This window comes from Meles meles, chromosome 1 (assembly GCF_922984935.1).
Source record: "Meles meles chromosome 1, mMelMel3.1 paternal haplotype, whole genome shotgun sequence".
Taxonomy (NCBI): Eukaryota; Metazoa; Chordata; class Mammalia; order Carnivora; family Mustelidae; genus Meles; species Meles meles.
The window spans coordinates 122596165-122621721 of NC_060066.1; the positions used below are offsets into that span (position 1 = coordinate 122596165).

General features: G+C 34.8%; 1 protein-coding gene across 1 annotated transcript in view; it reads right to left on the reverse strand.

Annotated features, from left to right (window-relative positions):
• Positions 1 to 25557, reverse strand: part of STXBP3 (syntaxin binding protein 3) — a 52178-nt gene that overhangs the window by 14814 nt on the left and 11807 nt on the right. Inside the window, exons 2-11 of the mRNA XM_046017960.1 lie at positions 24467 to 24516; positions 23777 to 23858; positions 19424 to 19500; positions 16769 to 16847; positions 15347 to 15447; positions 9770 to 9924; positions 6904 to 6994; positions 4132 to 4256; positions 904 to 999; positions 713 to 770 (exon numbers count right to left, since the gene is read on the reverse strand). Coding sequence (XP_045873916.1) covers positions 713 to 770; positions 904 to 999; positions 4132 to 4256; positions 6904 to 6994; positions 9770 to 9924; positions 15347 to 15447; positions 16769 to 16847; positions 19424 to 19500; positions 23777 to 23858; positions 24467 to 24516 — 914 coding nt within the window. The remainder of the gene's footprint in view (positions 1 to 712; positions 771 to 903; positions 1000 to 4131; positions 4257 to 6903; positions 6995 to 9769; positions 9925 to 15346; positions 15448 to 16768; positions 16848 to 19423; positions 19501 to 23776; positions 23859 to 24466; positions 24517 to 25557) is intronic.

The following is a 25557-nucleotide window of genomic DNA, read 5'->3' on the forward strand; positions in this document are numbered from 1 at the left end:
TATAATCAGACAAGGATATCCTCTATAATCAATTCTGTTGTACATTACAGAGCTAAAAGATATTAACCACTAAGTAAACTGTTTTAAAATGTATAAAGACTGGAAAGGATCAGGCTAAATATTTTTATTCATAGATGATATTATTGCATAATCTTTTGGAATGATGGAAATGTTCTCTATCTTGATTAAGGTGGTGGTTCCAAATATATATATGAAAAGTTACTTAGTATACACTTAAATTTTAAAATTTTAAAATTTTAAATTTAAAAATCTAGCAAAAATGCACTAATGAAATTGGCTAAATGGCTTTTTAAAAATAAACTAGGGGCGCCTGAGTGGCTCAGTGGGTTAAAGCCTCTGTTTTTGGCTCAGGTCATGATCCCGGGGTCCTGAGATCGAGTCCCACATCAGGCTCTCTGCTCAGTGGGGGGTCTGTTTCCTCCTCTCTCTGCCTGCCTCTCTGCCTACTTGTGATCTCGATCTGTCAAATAAATAAAATCTTTAAAATAAAATAAAATAAAAATAAACTCAATGAAGCAAGACAGACAAAATGTTGCTTGAGACTAGATAATGGGTACATGGGAGTTTGTTCTCTCTACTTTTGTATATGCTAGAAATTTCCCAAAATGAAAAATTAAAAAGATAAAATAAAAATTTTAAACACATTTTAAAAATCACCATCATTATTTTGAACGTTAAATAAAAGTCTTACCTTTCCTTCTGTTGCTTTCTTTGTTGATGAAATTTCCTTCATTAGTTTGGGAATTTCCCTGTCAAATTTGAGAAAATTCTTTAGATTTCTAAGGTGCTACTCTTTACAGAAATATTCTAAGATTATAAAATACACTTTCATGAACTTAGTGCCTAAAAAATATGGAATAAGAATTAAAATGGGTCACATACTCTAACACAACTGCAATATGCCGATGTCGAATTCTGACCCAGAGGTCATCATCTTCTTCAAGGATTGCCTCCTTTTCTTTCCCATCTGTTTTGTATCTATAAGTAGACAGAAATATAAATCTTTTGGATTATCCCCCACCAAAAGTGGAAGAAACATTTTTACAAACAATAATTTTAAGACAGAGCTCAAGAAATTGAACAATAGACACATTCAATCCAGTATTTTAGGATGACAGTGAATACCTACTCAAAACTATGGCATATTACTTGCTATCCTAACATTAGAAATCAAAGTGCTATGTCTACGAAGACATTTTTGCTTTCAAATGTTAGGGTTTAGCTCAGCAAAATGTTGTTTTATGGAACAAAAATCCAACATTCTACCACAACCCTAAGAACAAGACTAAATTTGTATTAACATCTTCTAATTGTTTAAAATACTATTTTGATGTGTTCATAACCATCATTGCAACTATCAAACACCCATTAAGAAAAGAACAGAGATGTCACCTCCAAATGTAGCCTATTAAATACCGAAGATATTGCAAAGTTAACATTTTCATAAACATGTATCCAAGTAAGTAAATTCATAAACATGGATCATCTGTTTCTATATTCTTCCCTAATCCTATAACCACACCTCCTTTGAAGTATGGGAAAGGAAGTGAGAGAAAACTAATGTAGTGATAAAAAATCGTGACTGCTTTAATGAGTACTCTTGAAGTAAGCAATTCAAGTGGTTCATGAAATTACTCAAAATGGGCTTCCTGCCTCCCCATATGTAATTTCTCTCTTCCCTTTTTATGCAAATAGCCTCCTTTCATCTGTAGAGCTAGGGAGATTCAGTCACCCTTGGAATTGTCAATCTCCTGAGCCAAGATTAGAAAGGACAGCTTTAAATTAGATTAGCTCTAAATGTAGATTTCTACTGTATGAATACAATCACTTCTGTAACTCCCCAAATTACAGGCCCCACCTATAAAACCATTTACATATGCAGTCTTAAGTGCAGATACCCAAAGATAACAATGATTGTGCTTAAAGAGAACAAACTAAGGACAGAAGCAGCCCATTTGCCATTTAAAATGCCACTCTGTACTTACATAACATCTTTAACCTTTGATTTATAAACAAAGATTAGGGCAGCAAGCCTAACAATACTTAAAAAAGACAATCCCATTTTAAGACTACATTTAAAGAGATCAAGATAAAAAAAATGGAATATGGGTACTTAGAATTTCCTGCATTGTATTGTTTCCATTAACAACTGTAATAGAGCACAAACCACTGGGAGTTCAATCTTCCATCTTAGTCTTATCTCTGGATTTTTCTGATTCATAATAGGGATTATTGCTGGTTTTTGTTTTTGTTTTTTTAAAGTCTTTCCCTTAAGCAGGCTCCACACCCAGTGTGGACAAAATATTTATCTCTCCGGATGTACCTGGGTGGCTCAGTCATTAAAGGATCTGCCTTCAGCTCAGGTCATAATCCCAGGTTCTGGGATCAAGCCCCGCATCCGGCTCCTTGCTTAGCGGGAAGCCTGCTTCTCCGTCTCCCACTCCCCCTTGTGTTCCCCATCTCACTGTCTCTCTCTCTCTGTTAAATAAATAAATACAGGGGCACCTGGGTGGTTCAGTGGGTTAAAGCCTCTGCCTTTGGCTCAGGTCAAGATCCCAGGGTCCTGGGATAGAGCCCCACATTGGGCTCTCTGCTCAGCAGGGAGCCTGCTTCCTCCTCTCTCTCTGCCTGCTTCTCTGCCTACTTGTGATCTCTGTCTATCAAATAAATAAATAAAATCTTAAAATAAATAAATAAAATACAATCTTAAAAAAAAAAATATATATATGTATTTATCTCTCAGGGAACCTGGATGGCTCAGTCCATTAAAATGTCCAAAATTCTTGATTTTTGTTCAGGTCAGATCAAGTCCCATGTTGGGGGCCATGCTGGGTGTGGAACTTGTTTTTGCCCCTCCCTCCCTAAAATAAGTAATTAAATAAAATATTAATCTCCCTTTAGGCCCCTCATTGCAATGTCTCTGTGCTGGGCGTGGAGTCTACTTAAAAAGAAAAAAAAATTATTTCCCGGGGTTTGCTGGCAAGGAAAGCAAGGTTTAATTTTTTTAAGAGTAAGGGAGAGACTTATTAAGTGTCCATCAGTTTAATTTTTTTTTTCTTTTCTAGTTCAATACTTTTCTAAATCTCTTGAGCAATGCAGGTTTAGAAACCTAAAGGACAAGAGAGAGAAACAGTATCTCTTCTGAAAATTCTGAATAAACTGCTTGAAACTACTTTTATATTAGAAAAATTGTAATACTGATTTCTCTATGTCACCAGTCATTAATATAAATTACAGAGAAAAATTCAGAAGCCAGGATTTGACCAGAATGCAAATAAACATACAATAGAAAATATATAAATACAATACATACAGTAGAAAAAAGATCTTTTAATCTATTAAAATTACTAAATTAATTTGAACATAAAATTTCAGAAAACTAAGTTTCCTTTTTACCACTGTGCTTAAACAGTAAATTGTAGATGAAAAATGCCAATTTGGACTTAGAGATTACAATATCAACATGTAAATATAAACATGTATGTACACTTGTATACCCTCATAATGATTCACAACAATACAGTAAAATGGTTCCTTGATAGAAAAGCTCTATCACTTTTCATTTAGCTTTCTGTTTGGCATTACTTTTAAAGTAAATATGCTTATACCAGAGTTAACAGGTACCAAATTAGTAACATTATGCCTATTCTCAATAGTTATCCTATTCAGTTTTCTAGTCTTCTAATCTTCTTAAATACATTATATTGACAAGACACACAGATACTTTTGGGTGTGTGATCTGGAATAATTAAGGCCTAAAAAGTTTGAATATGGTTTCCACTTCAATAAATATATAGTAGTTGGCCTGGTATTTACTCTTAACATAAGCAAAAAGTCCAAATTCTACTTGTTTAAATGTAGCTTTGTTATACACATAGTTAAGGAAGCAACTACACCAAAAAAGCTTCAAAGCAGTCAAATTACCCATTAACTTACAAGGTCCAGATATTTTTAATATGCTCTGATTACAGGGTAAGAGAATGATAAAGTTTCTGAATATCAAAGTTACAGGGGCTTTAGATTTCTGGTGCCTACACGAATCATTAAATGCTCAAATCCTATATATCCTGTTTGTATATGCCCTTTATATGCCCTTCAAGTTATACTTGCTTGTATGTATCATTCTCAATTGGCAGTAGATCATATGCCATTGCCTGAAAGGTCAGTTCATGCAGGACAGTGGACACAGGATCAAAGCCACGATCAATTATTATGAGCTGGGAATGAGTTTTACCCTGGAATAACAAGATAAAATTATCTTCAGAAACTTCAATTTCTTTGTGTGAACACCTTGTTAATATCTCAGAAAACAAAAGCAGACTTTTCCCTAAATTCTGTCTCATTCTTAAGAATGTGAAGTTCTATTAAAATAGAAAACTCGGAGTGGCGCAGTAAGGGTAAAAAACAAGACTACAAAAACAAAAGCTTTCATAATTAGATTAAGGGGCTATATACAATAAAACAATATTGTAAAAATTCATTTTAAAAAAAGTAACATTTGCCCTGCACTAAAATTCATTTTCTTAGGAATTCAGCTCCATAAACACTAAAACCGATAGAAATTATGAGCAGTAGTTACTACTAAGACTCTAAGCACATGTGCTAAGCAAAAAATAAGTAATTAAGTTCTCACAGCAACCCTGCGAGGCAGGTATTATTATCTGCATTTGATGAGGGTATTAAGCTTAAAATTCAGTAACTTGCCCAAATCACACAGCTAGTAAGTAGCAGAATGGAGATTCCAATCCAGGTCAGTTTCACTCCATGCCTGTGCTCCTAACTGTTATGCTATTTAGAAAGATTATACTGATGCCAACTAAGATGGCAAATCAAAATGAAAGTCTTGTTATTAATTTACAAACGTCACTAATCATTAAACAGTGAATAATAGTTCTGGGAAAGGTATTGTTAATATCAGTATCTTTGATACTTCATTTCAGAAAGTAATAAATTCTTTGGGTTATTATTTAAAGCAGTAAGAAGTAACAACAACTCCATGCAAGTGATAAATCACTAAGTTCTGCTCCTGAGACTAATACTACACTATAGGTTAACTTGAATTTAAATAAAATCTTAGAAGAAAAAAAATAACTACAACTCATTAGACAAACATTAAAAAAATAACTACAACTCATTAGACAAACATTTCCTATTTATTTACATATATGAGACACAGGTAAGTTACATGAAATAGACCTTTAAAAAATGTTTAATTAACTGTTTACTCATTTAAACCTTGGGCCAGTATGGTACAGTGGTTAAAAGCACATACTCTGGAATCACACAGAGCTGAGTCCAGTCTTAACCATTATCTTGCTGTAAGACTTTGAACAAACTGTTTAACTTGTTAGTATCTCAGTATTCTCATTTGTAAAACCAAATAAAACCAGAACCTCTGCTGTGTAAGATTATTGTAAATATTTAATGTACTAACACCATAATACATTTAGTAACTAGCATTTAGTAAGCCTTCAATATATCTAAGTTATAAGTCCTCAAAAACACAAACAGGAAAAAGATAGTGCAATATAAGTGTTATATCAAGGCTTGGGGTTATGACAATATGTGGAAGGAAGTATCATTTGACCTGAGGAGCATTCAGGAAATGCTTCTGAAAGGAGGTGACACTTCATCATGTCTTTAAATGAAGGAAAAGTATCAAGTGTTTGAAGGAAAAATGGAAAGGACAATTTTTTGTGTGTGTGTGCATTTTGTCTTTTTTTTTCCATTGAAATTATGAAGGACAAAAGGATATTTACTAACATACTCATCATATATCCCTTCCCTCATTCAACATACATTTACTGACTATTACTATGCTATACACCGAGCCACTGTCTTCCTAACTACAACCAGAATGGCTTTCACCAGACCTCTAGTAACTTTTAAAGATCTAAACTAACATTACATCTAAGCTTACACCCTCTCATTCTAGTGCAGTTGTCTGTGAATTTCCCTTTTTCATTATGCCTCTGCCAAAGAATTTGGTTATCTAAGCAGTAACGTCCCTCTTCTATAATATTGTACTTACGCTTTAAGCTAAAGAGCCTATTCCTCTGGGGTGCGTTCCAAGATTCCAGTTAGAAAAAGTTTAAGCCCCTGCCTACATTCCCATTACATGCTATATATTATTCTTTTCATCCCACTTATTAAATAACACCGTATCAGTGGTTCCCTTGCCCATCTCCTCTTAGTTCTAACTTAGCAACAATTTCTTCCATTCATTTCATATGGATCCCTTGCCCCCTGGCCCCACCTCCATCTGTCTCCTCAGACTCTTCATTCTCTAACCCAAGCCTAAATGCAGTATTCTCCAAATCCCAATCTTAGTCTCTGATTATATTATCTTCATAAGATAACAACTGCTGCCATTTATTAAATTCCTATATGTGCCAGACATATTACTTCACCTAATCTTCACACCAACCAAGCAAGCTATACATTTATTTCATCCATTTTATAGATGAAAGTAGATAATTTGTGCAAAGTCAGACCTAGTAATAATAACTATGTTTACTGTTTACTCAGTAGTAAGCATCATTATAAGAACTTTAACAGTAATAACTCATTTACCTCTCTCTCTACTTTATAAAAAGGTATTCTTATTATCCCCATTTTACAGATAAAAAAACTTAGGAAATTACATAAGAAGTTACATAATTTAACCAAAGTGACATATCTATGAATTAAATGGCAAAGCCAGGATTTGGACACAGTGCTTACTTCAAAATCCGTATCTTCCCCACAAAACCACACTATTAAGCTTTCTATGTTAATGATTCCCAAATCAGTACTGGAAAATGAACACTAGTTTTTTTTTTTTGTTTATGAAGAAATAAGACAGACTTTGTGCATAATCACTATTTGCCTTTTATACACTACCTTTATTAGGCTCTTTTCATCAATCTTGTAGTAGTTTTCAAGTTTTTTTTCAACAAGCTGGGCAAGCTTACTGGCGTTATCTAGAGGTTTACTGAAAGTGGAAAAAATGTTCAAACAATTATCTTTCTTTCAAAACATGTTATAATATCATAAAGCTGAATTCTAAAATTAAACCACACAATTTATTAATTTAAAAGTTTTAAAACAGAGTTCAGATAATAATATATCAAATATAATGTTATACCAATTTGTCTGGATTTTACAAATGCAGACCTTATCGTATGTACTTAAGATTTTCTTTCTTTTTTTTTTTTTTAAGATTTTATTTATTTATTTGACAGACAGAGATCACAAGCAGGCAGAGAGGCAGGCAGAGAGAGAGGGGAAGAAGCAGGCTCCCCGCAGAGCAGAGAGCCCGATGCGGGGCTCGATCCCAGTACCCTGGGATCATGACCCGACCCGAGCCGAAGGCAGAGGCTTTAACCCGCTGAGCCACCCAGGCGCCCCTGTACTTAAGATTTTCTTAATGTAAAAAAAAATAATATAAATAAAATTGCAGTTCTCTTTATTTCCTTCCCAATTCCTAGGCTTCTCCTCTACCTCTATCCAACCCCCAAAGGCAACCACTATCATGAATTTGGTGTGTATTCTTCCTGTCAATGCTGTTATATATATTTACTATTTTATAAATGTTTAATAGCATATGTTCTATATATGTTTGAGATCTATCTACGTTGACATATGTATATCAGATTAATTCATTTTATTCCATCATATAATTATACTGGATTTCATACATTCATTCCCTTAAAGATAGACATTTAAAAAAAAGATTTTATTTATTTATTTGACAGAGATCACAAGTAGGCAGAGAAGCAGGCAGAGAGAGGGAGAGGGGGGAAGCAGGCTTCCCGCTGAGCAGAGAGCCTGATGCGGGGCTCGATCCCAGGACCCTGGGATCTTGACCTGAGCCGAAGGCAGAGGCTTAACCCACTGGGCCACCCAGGTGCCTCTAAAGATAGACATTCAAGTCATTCCCAATTTCATACTATTTCAAACAACACTGAAACAATTATCTTTGTAAATAAATCTCCGCATACATTTCTCTACATCTGAAAGTATAACTGCTGAGTCATAAAGTATATATTTTTTTACATTTTTAGATATTAGCATATTACTCTCCAAATTAGTTGACCTATTTTCCTTCCTCCTAGCAGTGAGATTTCCCAATGTGTTCTCTAACATCTAATCAGATTTCAAATATAATCTTTTGCATAAAATTTTTATATCACTCTCTACTAAAATGATAAAATCATAGTCTAAATTACATGTTCATGACCAGTTATATTTGTGTTGCTTTTGAGTCTACAAGAAAAATGCTGGAAAAGGCTCCTCAATTAGCACACCAACCTCAAAAATGGAAGGTTTCAATGTGAGGGATTCAAAGAGCTAAAGACTCTTTAGGTTTACTACCTTAAAAATAAATAAAGCAGCAACTACATATAATAATTTATTACACATTTTGCTTTAAAATGTTTTCAAGGGGAAGTAATTTTATGTTTGAACTACACTTTAACAATCCATAAGATATAACTGGATTATTCTTTAATTATTGCAGTAATTCAAGACAGGTCGATTGGTGAGCTTTTAAATTATTAATTGGTTATATTTACTCATCCTGAACAGAGCGAACACCAAGAGCAGAAACTTGAACAGCAACTGAATTCTAGCAGAAGATAAACCACTTAGCTCTATTCCCTGAGTTCAGAATGTAATTAGTATATCACCTATAAGAAAAAGAATGTTTTCGGGGCACCTGGGTGGCTCAGTGGGTTAAGCCTCTGCCTTCGGCTCAGGTCATGGTCTCAGGGTCCTGAGACTCTCAGGCTCTCTGCTTGTCGGGGAGCCTGCTTCCCCCTCTCTCTTTCTGCCTGCCTCTCTGCCTACCTGTGATTTCTCTCTCTGTGTCAAATAAATAAATAAAATAAAAAAAAAAAAGAAAAAGAATGTTCCCAATATCTGATATATGTATGAGTAGAGCTTATTAGGTAGCATCTGAATTAAGGAGATTTGTTATATTTTTCTAAGTAATTAACAGATTTTTTAAAGAGTAATGTAACTTAAAGTATCACATAAAATTGAAATTGAACAGTTCAGCCAACTAACCTGACCAATGCCAATGTTTAAATTAAAGAAACTTCTAAAAGAGAAATGCGTGACAATGCTTATTAGTTGTACCATAGTATATTTACTACTATCATTTTATTGGTGCCATTCACTATTCTGAATGCTTTACAGAGTTCATTGATAAGGAAGCTGAGGGCAAAAGGGCTACACAGCTAGCAATTAGCAGAGATTAAAATCCAAGCTCATTACATACAAAACAGATGACTCTCAGAACATAATGTTGAATGACGAGGCCAGAAACAAAAAAATATCATATGATTCCATTTTCACCAAGTTCGACAGAGGCTATAAGTTGCTCTGAAATTTCAATCTTAAACTTTATTTTTAAAATTTTTTAAAAAAGATTTTCTTTCTTTATTTGAAAGAGTGAGCGAGCACAGGTAGGCAGAGCAGGAGACAGTGGGAGAAGAGAAGCAGGCTCCCCGATGAACAGAGAGCCCGATGTGGGGCTCAATCCTAGGACCTGAAGATCATGACCTGAGCCAAAGGCAGACGCTTAACCAACTGAGCCACCCAGGCACCCCTCAACCTTAAACTTTAAATCTTCTATATATACAGCATAATTTTACATGGAAAATAAACTGCAAACCAGTAAACATAAGCACAGAGACATTAGCTACCTCTACACTGGAGACCAAGTAGAAAGCCTAACATATACAGACACTATTGAGTGTCTTACCTTTTATATCTTACTCCAGGATTTTCATCCAGGGTAGCACACACTGTAACTATCTGCTCAGCCATTGCTTCCATAATGGCATCTTTTCCATATGCATTACTAGGGTCTGGACTGTAACAGTAATAGAATGCCTCTGGTACATCGAGAGTATAAACCTAAGTTAGGCCGAGAAAAAAAAAAAAAGATCAAACTGTTGTTAATTTGGTGACGTAATGAAAAAAAATCAATCAAGAAAAATGCAGCTATTATTTGGACATCAAAAGAAATTACTTGCACTAACCATGCTGTTTCCTGAGACCACTGTGTCTTTACCTTAATCAACTCTCATTTTCTCTCTGTCCTCTTGATTTCATCCTTATTTCTTTTCTCTCTCTCTCCTTTTCTCCTTAGTCTACCTCCCTCCTTTAGTTCTTGTTTCATATATAGATTGTACTGTTTGTTTTTTCACTACCTGTGCAACAGATGAAGGAATCTGAGGTAGTCAAACTAAAATAAAAATCTAATACCTGGCACAAATACAACAAAGACAAAACTGGTCTATGTATTTGACATACATTAAAAATCTTAATCTATTAGAGAATAACCTAGAACCTTTCCATAATTGAGATGTTTCTTCAACTCTTTAGCTTATACTCTTCATGTCTTTAAAAAAGAAACATATTTTCCAAAAACACAGTATTGTGCCAGACATAGTAATTGGTCTAATCAGAGATACAATGAAACCTCAAAGACACACTCATTCAACTAACAAAAGCGTTTACTTATGTATAAAGAACTGGATTAGAGATTTACTATTATTGTGTTATTTGAAGAGTACAAAAGAAGAAGTTCTCTAATTGGGGTTGGGAGTTCTCTATTAAACTTATTTTTATTCTTCTTTTTAAACAAAATATGTTAGCATATTTTATAGCAATTCCTCTTAGCCTAGGATAATGTATTGAGTGTAAAAATAGGTATGTAATAAATATTATAGGTTAACTACTGAATTATGAATAACCTTCCTTGTGAAAGTTTCCTTTCACTGTACAGCCATTCATCTCTCTGAACACAACACATAACCAACAGCAACAGGCTGAACGTAGACTGAGATTTAGCCATAGCTAATCCACTTCTGCCTGTGTTGCTCAAAGTCTTGGCTGTTGTATTAACTTCTAAAAAGCACTTCTTAGAGTACACTATCACACAATGGTAGATAGTATCTGTTCAAAAATACTTACTGCCCTGGGAAGACGTGAACAGACATTTCTGCAAAGAAGACATCCAAATGGCCAACAGACACATGAAAAAGTGCTCAACATCACTTGGCATCAGGAAAATACAAATCAGCCACAATGAGATACCACCTCACACCAGTCAGAATGGCTAAAATTAACAAGTCAGGAAACAACAGATGTTGGGGAGGATGTGGAGAAAGGGGAACCCTCCTACACTGTTCGTGGGAATGCAACATGGTGCAGCCACTCTGGACAACTTAAAAAGTTGAAAATAGAGCTATTCTACAACCCAGAAATTGCACTACTGGGTATTTACCACAAAGATACAAATGTAGTGATCAGAAGGGGCATGTGCAACCCAGTGTTTACAGCAGCAAGGTCCACAATAGCCGAACTATGGAAAGAGCCCATATGTCCACAGGCAGATGAATGGATAAAGAAGCCATCGTATATAGATACAGTGGAACATTATGCAGCCATCAAAAATGAAATATTGCCATTTGCAATGATGTGGATGGAACTAGAGGGGATTAAGCTAAGCAAAATAAGTCAACCAGAGAAAGATAATTATATATGACCTCACTGATATGTGGAGTTTGAGAAACTTGATACGGGAAGAGAGGAAAAAGTGAGAAAGATGAAACCAGAGAGGGAGACAAACCATAAAAGACTCTTTTAAAAAAAAAAAATTAAAATTTTTTTATTAACATATAATGTATCATTAGCCCCAGGGGTACAGGTATGTTAATCACCTGGTTTACACACTGCACAGCACTCACCACAGCACACACCTTCCCCAGTGTCCATAACACAACCACCCTCTCCCTAACCTCCTCCCCCCAACAACCCAGACTCTCAATCTCTGGAAACAAACTGAGGGTTGCTAGAGCAGAGGGGGGTAGGTGGGGTGGGGTGGCTGGATGATGGACACTGGGGAGGGTATGTGCTATGGTGAGCACTGTGAATTGTGTAAGACTGATGAATGACAGACCTGTGCCCCCAAAACAAATAATGCATTATATAGTAATTAAAAAAAAAAAAACACCTTACTGGCCTGGGGTACCTGGGTAGCTCAATCAATCAAGAGTCCGACTTGACTTGGCTCAGATCATGATCTCAGGGTGTGAGATCAAGCCCTGAGTTGGGCTCTGCACTGGGTGTAGAGCCTCCTTCAGATTTTCTCCCTCTCCCTCTGCCACCCCAACACCCCGGCGCTTTCTCTCTCTCTCTCTCTCTCTCTTAACAAACAAAAAATACTGCCCTTTCCTAAAGGGCCTCTCACTCACTGAAGTCAGCCTTGGCTATGGTCATTGTAATACCAATAGAAGTGACTCCTGCTACTCCCCCTCAAAAGCTTTAAAAGTCATTCTGTATACATGGGTGGGGGAAGCCACTGTGTGACTCCACCATTTCTCTTTTCCCTCTGCTATGTCCCAGACAAGGGCTGTTCCTTCAGCCTCAGTGCTGGAATGAAGATACACAGAGCAAAGCTCCAGGAAAACCACAATGGACAATAACATGAATGAGAAATAAACTTGGTTGTTGTTAATATACTGAGATTTAGGGAGCTGTTACCACAGTTTAAATTAATCTAAGCTACCTAATATTCCAATGAACCCAAGAGAAATTTGGAGTTGGTTTTCATTCTACCCTCACATTTTTTCCATTTCCTTCCTCTTCCTCTTCTCCACTTTCCATCACCATCATTACATGTTCCTTTACACTATTAACCAAATACTTTCTTCAACTTTATGACCCAAAATCGGCTCCTTAAATAAAGACTCTCTCCATCTCCATCTATTTTTCTTGCTAATCTATAACTGGCTTAGCTCTATTTCTACATAGACACCATCTAGTACCCTCTCTACTAACTACACCAGACTCTCTGTACTCCCAAAGGTCCACTGTAACCAAACTCCCCTATATTATTGAATGTTTTCCATCTAATTGCTTTAATGTATATGTGATAGCACTAATTATCTTAAACCCTCTGAGAGGGAAAGAGAGAGGTTTCTTTAATCTCTTTGACTCAAATTCAAGAGTGAATCAACCTCCTTCCTCTCCATGCAACCTCTAAATGTGCTTAATGTCCCGCTTTTCTTTGGAGCACTATCGTATCTGATTTTGACAATCTCTCCCCAGTGATTTCCTGACTTACACTTTTCCTTAAAGACATTAGGACCAGTTCCTATCAGTGCATTTTCCACCACCATTCTTGGTGGGAACTGGAGCCTCCTACAACACAGTACCAACCTACCTATAGAGACAGACTTATCTATCATATCTTCACTCCTTATAATTTGTAATTCTGCTGTTTCCCTGCACCTTTCTGCTTCTATATCTTTGCATTCAGGCTATTTTCACTTTCCTCTTCTTTTCCTCTTCATTACTACCTTATGAAATTCTATCCATTCATTAAATATTTTCTCATTCTCCTAGTATGAATCAATCTCTCTTCTCTTGTGGTAGACTGTGAGCTGCCTCCCCCAAAACCACTCTTCCCTTAATTTTCAGTAACCATACCAATTCTTTGGAGGAAGCAGCTACATATGCCTACATAAAAGACTACATTTATACACTTAAGTATACCCACATGACTAAATTTTAGCCAACAAGACATATATGAAATCTATATACTTCCTTCTTTCTCTCTTTCACCCTGCTTCCTCAAATAAAGATGAAATGATTCTACAGTTACCTCGGATCATGAGGGTCATGCCTAGAGTAGGTCCTTGACAATTCTGTAGAGCCAGCATACCAGCCATATATAACCCATTTCCTGACTTTTTTTACATTAGGAAAAAATAAATTTCTATCTTGTTTAAGCTACTGAAAATAAATTTTTCTATTATATGCAGTTAAACCTAATCTTAATTGATATCCTTTTGAAGATGTATCAATTCTTTGGATTTCTTTTATAGCACTCGGGTGCGTGGAGGGCATATACCATGCCTAGTAGAGCAAACCACTTGGCATCTAGCAGATGATGTCCACTGCACATGATCTTGATAAATGTTCATATATGCCTACACTCATAGCTCAAACCACTTAGTTGTATTCATTTATATCTTCACTCATAAATGAACAAGAGTTCAAAATATTTTCACTATAATTTCTCCATAACAGTTAAATTTACTAAGTAAACCCTCTGAAGATATTTATCAAGGAAATAAAGGCAAAACTTGATAAGGGAAAAAAAAGCAGACAGGACCTTAAATAATCACAACATTTTGCAAAGACCAATAACAAGATTCTCATGAGATTTCTCTATATAGACAAAGACAAGTTATTTCTATCAACAATCAAATTGGTCAGAGAGCTACACAAATCTCTCCAAATACAGCAACGGCAGAATTTTAATGAATTCTGAGACTAAAACTATATTTACCATCTGTACGGCAGATGCTCTGGATATGCTTGTAATATTTCTCACACTACCGTTTATATCCCACATCATTTAGGAAGCCTATTTCACCCTACATTAACCTTACATATCACATTCAAAGGAACAGGTCTAAGGTAACCTTTGGAAACAGTCTAATGTGAAACGGGTATCTTAAAATTTTATGATTTGGATTTTAATTTTTCTTTGCCCAAAACAGCAACAGCTTAAATGAAAAAACCCTTTTCTAGGACATTCCTATCTCTTAATATATTGACCTCATAGTTCCAAACAACAGTGAGCTATTACAATTCTATGAAATGCTAGAATCCAAATACAGAGAACAGAGCACATCAGAGCTGAGCAATGTACTAGCTGTTTGATTTGGGGCAAGTTACTTAACTTTTTTGATTTCCCCATCTTTAAAATGAAGATAGGATTACTATCTATTCATAGAACTATTATGAGAATTTACATGAATATATTTATGGAAAACATTTAGGAAAGAGTCTAGCACATGGAGAATACAATGTAGGTATTTCCTATCACCATTATTATTATTAATTGAAGGCGTATAACTATTCCAAAGTCAAAATGAACTTTAAAAATTAAAAATTTAAAAAAATTAAAAATTTCATAGATTAAGATACTCTCTCTAATGTTATAGAAAATATTTATTGAAGAACATTTGTTTTAATATCACAAATGGTCACAGAAGCTAAAACGATTTCTTTTGAGTCATCTAACATAGACTGCTCAAAATCTTTTGATTTCAAAATCTAACGGTGCTGTAAAACTTGACATACACAGCACTTAGCAACAGCCATGGAATTTAAGCTCCACTTTCATGTTCTCTTCCAATTTATGCTCATCTCCTTTCCGTTATCATGAGAAATGATTATTTGTGGATTGTTCAAAATCACCAAATACACATAATAAAATCTATTATGAACTAAAATTAAAAATAAAAAGAGAAAGTACCTGAGACTCAAGTGGAATGAAGGAAATATTTATTTCTTTACATCTTCTTATTGACTTGGAACAAGAAGCTTTAATTTTGTTAAAGAGACTATCAGGGCAAACTGAGAGAGAGAAAAAAAAATCAAAATCTGTAACTCCATCTAAATTTTTATTCTTTTGAATAAATCATTTCAACATCCAAGAATATTTATTTTTTACATATAAATTAGTGACTTTCACAAAGTAATTTACTATGAGGATGAGATAATATGTAAATATTCTTCTTCCCTTTACAGAGCAGATATTCTAGCCAAGAGGGCTATAATAGAAATTCCATTTTCCCCATTCATAGGCATCATAAGCTAAGATTATTTCCTTAAACTGCTGTTTACACAGTAAACTAAAATTATCAGGACAGAGAATCAGGTCCAAACCCACGACTTAATAAACTTTTACAGGACTTTCAGAACTTCTTAGGAATTTACACTACTTTTCTCAATCTGCCACTAAGTGCAACCATACCACACAAATTGTTAGTTTTTTCCTTGCATGTATTACAAGAACTTCTCTACTGTCAGGAAATCCTGAGACTAATAAATTCTGGACCTTAGAGTCTATTGCTCCCAAACCCACCTTTAATTTAGGTTGGAACATAACCACTGGGTTCTAGAGTCTTTTAACATTATATTCTTTAGCCTTAAGTTTCCTTAGTTAAGAGGCTTCACATTCATTAAATTTTGTCAATTCCATAAACACGAATTTCTGCATAATAAAATTATTTAAAAGATAAATAGTTACGGCATGATACTTTTAAAATGAAAACTACTACAGGCATGAAATAAACAATAACTTATAGGACAAACGATATACTATTTAAAATGATGAATCTCTAATAGCACAGAACAAGGCTGCACTTGGAGGAATGGCACTTTCATTTTGCAGTTTTATTATGTAAGGTATAACATAAAGCAGAATTATATGTGTTTCTAGACTTCTCTATGATTCTTTACTTTAGCTGCTTTCTATTTGAACATATGGCATGGTAAAAGAAATGTGACAGATTATCTCCATTAATATTTGCCAAACAGATGGCAATTTCTTCAGTACTCTCCCAAAGGGTCTTATTTTTGATTATATAATCAAATAACCAATTAAAACTTTAATTTAAAAAATTTATCCTATCATCAGCATAAAATTTGAGGGACATCCTTTACCACCAACCCCCTACCACTGTACACCAGCAAAACATGGCTAATTCAGAATTTAATTTTCTATCACCTTAAATGAATTAGAATATGATCTTTAGATTCTTTCTAATCTAATTAGAATAAGCAATAAGTAGAAAATCTATATACTATTATAGTATTATAATAGCATTGTAAGAAGTAACTAATAATTGATAGATTTTAAAGAATGAAATAATACTTCTACAAAGCTACTTACAGTCAGTGAAGTATATATATGCTGCTTTGTATTTGTTCTCGGATTTACTTGCAAAATCACGTAAAAAACAGTCTACAGACTTAAAAAAGGTTAGATGTTAATATACATATAATCAACTAATTTAAATATGCTAGGTGTTTGAAATAACCAAGATTATTCTTTTTTAATAATAAAACAAAATCTTAACTTTCCAAAAGTTTACTTTGTAAACTGATTTTTTTTTAAATGCTATTTTGTCTAGCCAGTTAACAGTGAAAAACCTAAGTAGTAAGGTAATATGTGAGGAACAGAGTACTGTTAGAGCAATGAGAAGATCCAGGAACAATTCAGTGACAGGGAAGCTAAACCCACACATAAGATTAGAAGGTAACAAATCAAGGAGTTGAGAAGCCAATGAACATACTAGAAAGGTTATCTACCTGGATAATGAAGCCACTGGCTATGATTGAAGAGGAGCTGAAGAGAGTTAACACTGAGCTAGGAGTAAAACTGTCAAGGGATAATGAAAGACCCAGAGTTTGGGAAATGACTGCAAGGAGAAGGAATGGCAGGTAATACAATCTGGTGGTTCTTACATGCCTCAGTGCTGATAATTTTACTTATTTATTTAATTTTTTTTTTTTTTAGTGTTGGTAGTTTTAATTAAAGATACAATGGTTTGGCAGCAAAAATGAAGAATTTAGAATTTAATGCTCTCTCCTCCATCTGTTCCGTTATCTCCTTCTGGAAGTCCTACAACTATTTCTGTTAGATCTCATGGCTCTATCCAGCAAGTCTCTTATCCTTCCCCCATAATTTCCATGACTTTTTTTTTCTGCTTTGAGATGTTCCATTTTGATCTTCTAGGTTACTAATTCAAATTTCAATGATAATTATTATTCTTTTCTGCAATTAACTGTTTAACTGAGAAATCACATTTTTGAACTTCAGAAAGTTTTTTGTGTGCTATACTAAACTCTCCTTATGTGTATTATTTTTCTGTTCAGGTCATCATTCTTCTCTCCAAGCAGCTATATTTTGTAAGGTGTGTATTCTCTTCATTCTTACTGAACTTCTCTCTGACAGCTTGACCCACTTAGATGTGTCAGTGTTTTCCTTTGTCAGTTCACTGGAGGCTTAGATTTATTGTTGGAGAATCCTAAATAAAGGCAGTTCCACAAAAGGAGTCAGGCAAAAAGATTTCCCCTCTTGAGGGCTATAGGTATATAAGCAAACAAACCACCACGGCTTCTCTTTTTCACCAACCAACCTTTCCCTTGGGGTCCAGAAAATCTCTTAGAGCTAAACTCTTCTGAAATCTGTTATTTTATGACCCTTGGTTGGGAACACTCTGATGCTGGTCTCCAGGGGCTCACCTAGCCACTGAGGAAGGAAGTCTCTCACTAGGTTTCTCCACTAGTGCCCAATGAGCCTAAGCTCTCACTGGTACCCACATGGCTATAGGATACTGTAACTAAGAACTGAAACAGAAACGAGTTGGTTATAGGAGAAAAAGGAGCCACATTCAAGTATCATTTTCTCTGAGTCTTTTGCTCCTTTACTAAATATACAATTTTGTATCCCGTTTCTGTCACTTAACAATAAAAAGGAACAACTACCTAAAGCACTAAAATTTCCTAGAAATCTCATTTCCAATGGTGACATAGTCTTCCATACAATTATCTGTTAATGCTAATTAGTGTTAGGATATAAAATGTCACTAACACCTACCAGCAGCCAGAGGCACCTGGGTGGCTCAGTCAGTTAAGCATGGCTCTTGGTTTTAGCTCAGGTTGTGATCTCAGGGTCCTAAAGTCAAGCCTCACATCAGGCTCCCTGTTCAGTGCAGAATCTGCTTGAGTTTCTCCCTCTCCCTCTGCCTCTGCCCCTCCTTCCCACTCTCTCTCTCTCTAAAATAAATAATCGAATCTTTAAAAAAAGAAAAAACACCAGTAACCAATATGCAGAGACTAAACAGTGAATATCTGGTTTTCCTTCCTGCTGTCTAACAGAATCAGAAGAAATGAAACTGGAATTGCTAATCTAACATTCTGAGTTGGAATAAGCCAAAGGACGTACTGGAAAATTCATTCTCAGATGCTGCAGAGAAAAAGGAATCTGGTATTTACTTAGATCTAAAAGTTTGGCTTTAGGTATGAGCTCAATCACTGATCATACACTAAGATATTCCTTTGACATAAAAAATTTATTTACATACATGATTATATGCATACATACATGTGTGTATATGTATAAATAATGTGCATAATATGTATAATAATGTGCATATGTATGAATAAATGTATGCCATAGAGAAGTCACTAAGATAAAGGATTAATCCAAGATTATTTCTTTTATGTACATTTCTGTCATCCCAAAAAATATGACTGCACAGGAACATCACTGGGTAACAAATTACTCAAAGAAACTCTACTGTTTGATACAATTAAATTCTGCTTTCATATATGGGGGGAGGGGAGAGAATTCTTTCACTTATATATATTCTCATTGAGAAGAGTGCAAATGAAATAATTTTCTAACATAGAAAAACTTTTCCTAAGCAAACTAGTTTATGGCACTACTTTTCTAATAAAGAAGTTTCATTTGAATTTTCTATGAGAAAATGAGGTCAATGGTAAATGATGAACATAATTTTTAAAGATTCAAAATACTCACCTTTGATGTTGGAGAGATAAAATAAAGAGCTTTCATTTGTCTGACAGGTTCTCGATTCTTATAAATATTCTCCACAACTAATAAAAAAAAGTAATTTTATAAAACCAAACACTGGAAACAATTTTAAAATAAGCTTTACTTCTTACTTATAATAGGGAAACACATTTACATGTACTGGATTTAACATTTTCTTTGTCTCCATCTGATAAATCAAAAAATCCCCAAAATGTAGGGATGCCTGAGTGACTCAGTCAGTTAGGCGTCCAACTTTTGATTTTGGCTCAGGTCATGATCTCAGGGTCTGGGGATTGAGCCCCACATAAGGCTCCATGCTCAGCACAGAGTCTGCTTGTCCCTCTCCCTTCGGCTCTGCCACTTGCACCCTCTCTCTAAAATAAAAAATCTTTAAAAAAAAGTACCAAAATGTACCTTCCCTAAAACGAAACTCTGATCTAAGTGCTCATCATGAGAAAAAAAAGATAAAGCAGCTATTTCATAGTTGGGTCTACCAGCATAAGCAAGCAACGTGTCATGAAGCAGCAAGAAAAATACAGTAAAAATTAAAATATGTATTCCTTTTAAAAAATATTTTACTGTAATAGCAAATATGATACCAGATACAAGGTTAAGCACTTAACATGAATTATCTGTTAAACCTTATAGTAAGTTTTATATAACAAACCTATAAGTTAAGTATTTTACAAATGAGGAAACTGAGGCTTGAAGTTGTTAAATAACTTGTCGAAGTTATACAGCTAGAAAGTAGAACAGGTAAGATTCTGTTTGACTCCAGAATCCAAGTTTTTAACTACTATAATATTCTTCAAATAAACTCCTAATTAATTTATTCTTTTAAAACTATGCAATACTGATAAAGTATTTTTAATAATGAAATATCAAAATTTACTCAATTATATTTTATTATTGAAATTAAGAGGTTCATAAAATTAACTTATGGGAAATGAAGAAAATTTAAGTCTAGTAAACTCAAAATTGTCAAATTAACTGTTAAAGCTATATTAAAAAAAAACCCAAAAAACTGAAGTATCATTCCACAAATCAAGAGAATCATCTTTTAAGACTAAAGCTGGCAAGAGTCCCAGAAAGAATTAAAAAGATTAAACTTGGGGCACCTGGGTGGCTAAGTCAGTTGAGTATCCAACTCGATTTTGCCTTAGGTCATGATCTCAGCGTTATGGGATCACGCCCTGTATGGGGCTCCGAGCTCAGTGGGGGATATGCTTGAGACTCTCTCTCCCTCTGCTACCTCCAACTCGTATGCAAGCACACTCTCTCTAAATAAAATAAATAGGTACGCCTGGGTAGCTTAGGCTGTTAAACGTCTGCCTTTGGCTCAGGTCATGATCCCAGGGTCTTGGAATAGAGTTGCGCATCAGGTTCCCTGCTCAGCAGAAGTCTGCTTCTCCCTTGGCCTGCTGCTCACCCTGCTTGTGTTCTCTCTCTGACAAATAAATAAAATCTTATAAATAAATAAATAAAGTCTTATAAAGAAAGGAAGAAAGAAAGATAGATTACTCTGACAGGGAGATTACTCTGATAGGGAGGCTACTGTTGGGACTTCTCTGGTAAATATAGTGATTCATCCCCCCCCCCCCCCCACACATTTAGTGTATAGGTTTATCATAGCTTCTATTAGGATGTCAAATAAGGTTTCCAAGGGTATATTTCGTTTTGTTTTTTTTTTTTTTAAAGATTTTATTTATTTATTTGACAGAGAGAGATCACAAGTAGATAGAAAGGCAGGCAGAGAGAGAGAGAGGGAAGCAGGCTCCCTGCTGAGCAGAGAGCCTGATGCGGGACTCGATCCCAGGACCACCCAGGTGCCCGGGTGTATTTTGTTTTATCTCCAATTCCAACAATTGTAATTTCAACTTTAAAAGATTAAGGTTAGTGGGGCACCTGGGTAGCTCAGTGGGTTAAGCCTCTGCCTTTGGCTCAGGTCATGGTCTCAGGGTCCTGGGATCAAGCCCCGAATCGGGCTCTCTGCTCAGCAGGGAGCCTGCTTCCCCCTCTCCCTCTGTCTGCCTCTCTACTTGTGATCGGTCTCTCTGTTAAATAAATAAATTAAAAATCTTAAAAAGAAAAAAAAAAGGTTAAGGTTGGGGTGCCTGGGTAGCCCAGTCAGTTAAGCAACCAACTCCTCATTTCAGCTCAAGTAGTGAGCTTGGGGTTGTGAGATCAGGCCCTGAAACTGGCTTCACATTGAGTCTGCTTCAGATTCTCCCTCTCTTTCCCCCTGTCCCTCCTGCTTGTGCTCGCTCTCTCAAATAAATAAATCTTAAAAGAAAAAAAGAGATCAAGGTTAAATCTTATAAACTTTTTATTGCTTAACTCTCAAAATGAAGTGTCTTATAGTCATCTTATGCTACATATGTTTGGTGAGTAATGGACATGTTAAAATGTGAAAATACTATGATATGATTTAGAATAGACTTTGAAAATACTCTTAAATATCTGGTTATTAATAGCGCAAAGTGCCACTTCTTCAATTCCTGGAATATGGATGTCTATTAAGAGATTTTTTAAAAAAGATTTTTATAATTATTCCTGTAACAATGACAAAGGAATAATCTAACTCCCAGTCTATTTTTAAAAAGGATTCTACTTAGCTTTACTCTTCACTGACGTAGCATCCTACATTCATTTTTTCTCATCAATTTTTTAAAACTTCTAAGACACTACTGGATATTTTAACAAAATGACCTGAATGATGACAGCAAGTATGATCACTGAAACTGCAATGCCAAGTCTAATCGAGGGAATCTCAATTTGAGAGCCCACGTGGGACTCAAAAGGACTGTGCAAGTTCAAGTTGGTAGATATTATGATGATTAAACCAGAGCAAACCGAGGTGACAGCAGAGGACATAAGGAAGCAATGTGCTCCATGATAAACAGTCCTTATGAAATGCTTCTCAAAAAAAAAAAAAAAAGCTTTCTGTGGTCAAATTATTAGAAAACTGAATACTGCACCTAAACCCAGGGGAATCCACATACCTGATAGCATATAAAAAAAACCTCTGTGAAGTCCCAAACTTACTTGGCAACAGAATCTTTTCCTTGAAGAGTATCTATGAACACTGACATACAGTAAGAACAATGGTCTACAAAAATTCAATACAACCTTACAGTGCAAAATTGTTCTGTAGCTTCACAGCTTTTATTCACATTAACAAATGCTTCTCACTCTAGTTGCAAATCAGAATGACCTCTGGAAACTTAAAAAACTTCGTGGCTTAATCAATATTACACTTGTCCAACAGCAGAAAAATCAAGGCTTTAATCTTCTAATTTATAGTTGAGAGCTTTTTCCACTGAGAAGACCATATATACCATAAAGACAAACAAATATATATTACAAATTATATATTACAAATATATAATCAATAATAAAATATTATATGTTAAAGATTTGACATATAAATATCAAAACAAACATTATAAAAACTTTCAGATAATCCTCCTGTTGTCCACAATCCTCAGGTTTTCTTGAAAATACTGGTGTAGGGGCACATGGGTGGCTCAGTGGGTTAAGCCTCGGCCTTCAGCTCGGGTCATGATCTCAGGGTCCTGGTATCCAGCCCCGCATCGGGCTCTCTGCTCAGTGGGGAGCCTGCTTCTCTCCTCTCTCTGCCTGCCTCTCTGCCTACCTGTGATCTCTCTCTGTCAAATAAATAAATAAAATCTTAATAAAATAAAATCTTAAAAAAAAATACTGGTGTACATTTGAACCTCACAAGTAGCAGTGACAGAGGGTACACACTCTACATTAAATTCCAAAATATAAAATAATTATATTTGACTTTTTAAAAAATTTTATTTATTTGAGAGTGAGAGCTAGAGAGAGCGAGCACATACAGAGGGAGAGGGAGAAGAGACTTCCTGCAGGGAAGGGAACTTGACACAGGGCTCGATCCCAGAACTCTGGGATCATGACCTGAGCTAAAGGCAAACACTTAATGAACTGAGCCACCCAGGCACCCCTATATTAAACTTTGAGCCTCAGTTTCCTCATTACCAGTGAGGGTATTTAAAATCTCTTTAAAGGGTTGTCATGGATCATACAAAACCATTATCAAATATATAAGAGTTAAAAATTTTAGTAACAAACTCAACAAGGCAACTGACTTAGTTTTGGTCAGGGGCACTGAATTATAATCTCAGCTGAAGAAAACTTCCAAGGTTTATTCTGAAGATCCACAGAGAAAAGAATGTCCAGTGAATAAAACATAACCTCCTCAGAAACACAATGACTAAATAAAATTTATTAATACTTCAAACTTCTGCAATCACAATAAAAAAAGTTTTGATGATGAGTATTGGTCACACTTACCAGTTATACCCTCTGCTAGAAGATCTGTCATTTTGCAACATGATGCCAAAAGCTTAGTGGTAAAGTCATCTAAAAGCATGATCTAAAATGAATAAAAATTAAGAAAGTATAAGGACTTGATTGCCAAGAATTCACAAAACAGAATTTAATACATTAAACCCACTCAAATATAGACCTTATATTACATAAAATGAAAATATTAGGATAACAGGCAAAATTATCTCAACTCACCTTTTAACTTGTATGATCTGGAGATTCATTTTCTCAATATACATACATATAATATCAAAATAAGTAAGCAAATAGAAACATTTCCATTTTGAAGAAGAGAACTTGTTTTATTTATTTTTGATAACTTGTTCATTTTAAATTTATCCTGTGTTTAACATCAAATTTTCTTAAAATTATAAAATTCCACTTCTGGAATAATAAATGTTCCAGGTGCTATTCTAATCATTTGTCATGGATTAATTCATTAATCTTTATAACCATGCCAGAAGGTAATACTATCCCTATTTTATAAACATGGAACAGAGAGATCAAGTAATTTATCCAAGAAGTCACAGCTATCAAGTGGTGAAGCTGGGATTTGAACGCAATCAGTACAGTTCCAAACTACACCGTTACAGAAGTATAATAAGGACAGTATATTGATGTCCTCAATTGAAGGGCAAAATATGCAAATTTTACCTTCCATTCGCCTTCTTTCTTGCAGTCATCAAACACTGTTGCTTTTATCTCTGCAAAAAAAAAAAAAATTTATGAATCTTAATCAATAGCTAGAAAAATAATAATAGAGTAACTACTCAAAAACAACTATATCAAAATCATCGGAAAGTATCCGATTGAGAATCTGTTAACCTACATAAAAAGTATAGATACTTGTTAAATTCTAAGTTATTGTTAATACCTAACATTTATAAATTTATTTTTAGAGAGACAGCATGCATTCATACCCAACTGGGGGAGGGGCAGAGGAAAAGATAACCTCAAGCAGACTCTCTCCTCACTCCCCTGTGCCTAAGGGGGGGAGAAACCCAACTGGGGACTCCATACCATGACATTCAGATCAGACCTGAGCCAAAATAAAGATTGGAACACTCAACTGACTGAGCCACCCTGGTGCCCCCTACTTATATTTAAACTGTAATATGTTTTTAAACTTTTGAGAATAAAAATATTATGAAAGGGTGTCTGGGTCGCTCAGTTGGTTAAGTGACTGCCTTCAGCTCAAGTCACGATCCTTGAGTCCCAGGACAGAGTCCCACACTGGGCTCCCTGCTTGGCAGGGAGTCTGCTTCTCCCACTAACCTCCCTCCTCTCATTCTCTCTCTCTCAAATAAATAAATAAAATCTTTAAAAAATAGTATTATGAAAGGCTAATATACTTAAGAATATATATAAGTATATAAATATATCTTGAAAATATTTCTGAAACTATTAACTGACTTGCTTTCTCCTATTCTACTTAAATCCCAAGTAAATAAGATGAAAACAAAACTCATAGGAAAATCCCATTGCTAAATTATATCTGACTACTGAAACTAATAGTTACTTTTCTTCCTGATTTACTACACTACAATTTTCAACAATTTATATTATAGCACTAGATACAAATATTCAGTCTTCATTTATAATCAATAAATATTTACATGTTCCTTTCAATGATATTCAAAATCTAAATATACTTTTTAAATTAGTTCACTGATTTACAAAAATTTTTTTCTTATATATTAAATAATACATAGGCAATTCATACAAATATCTATTGTTCACTTCAT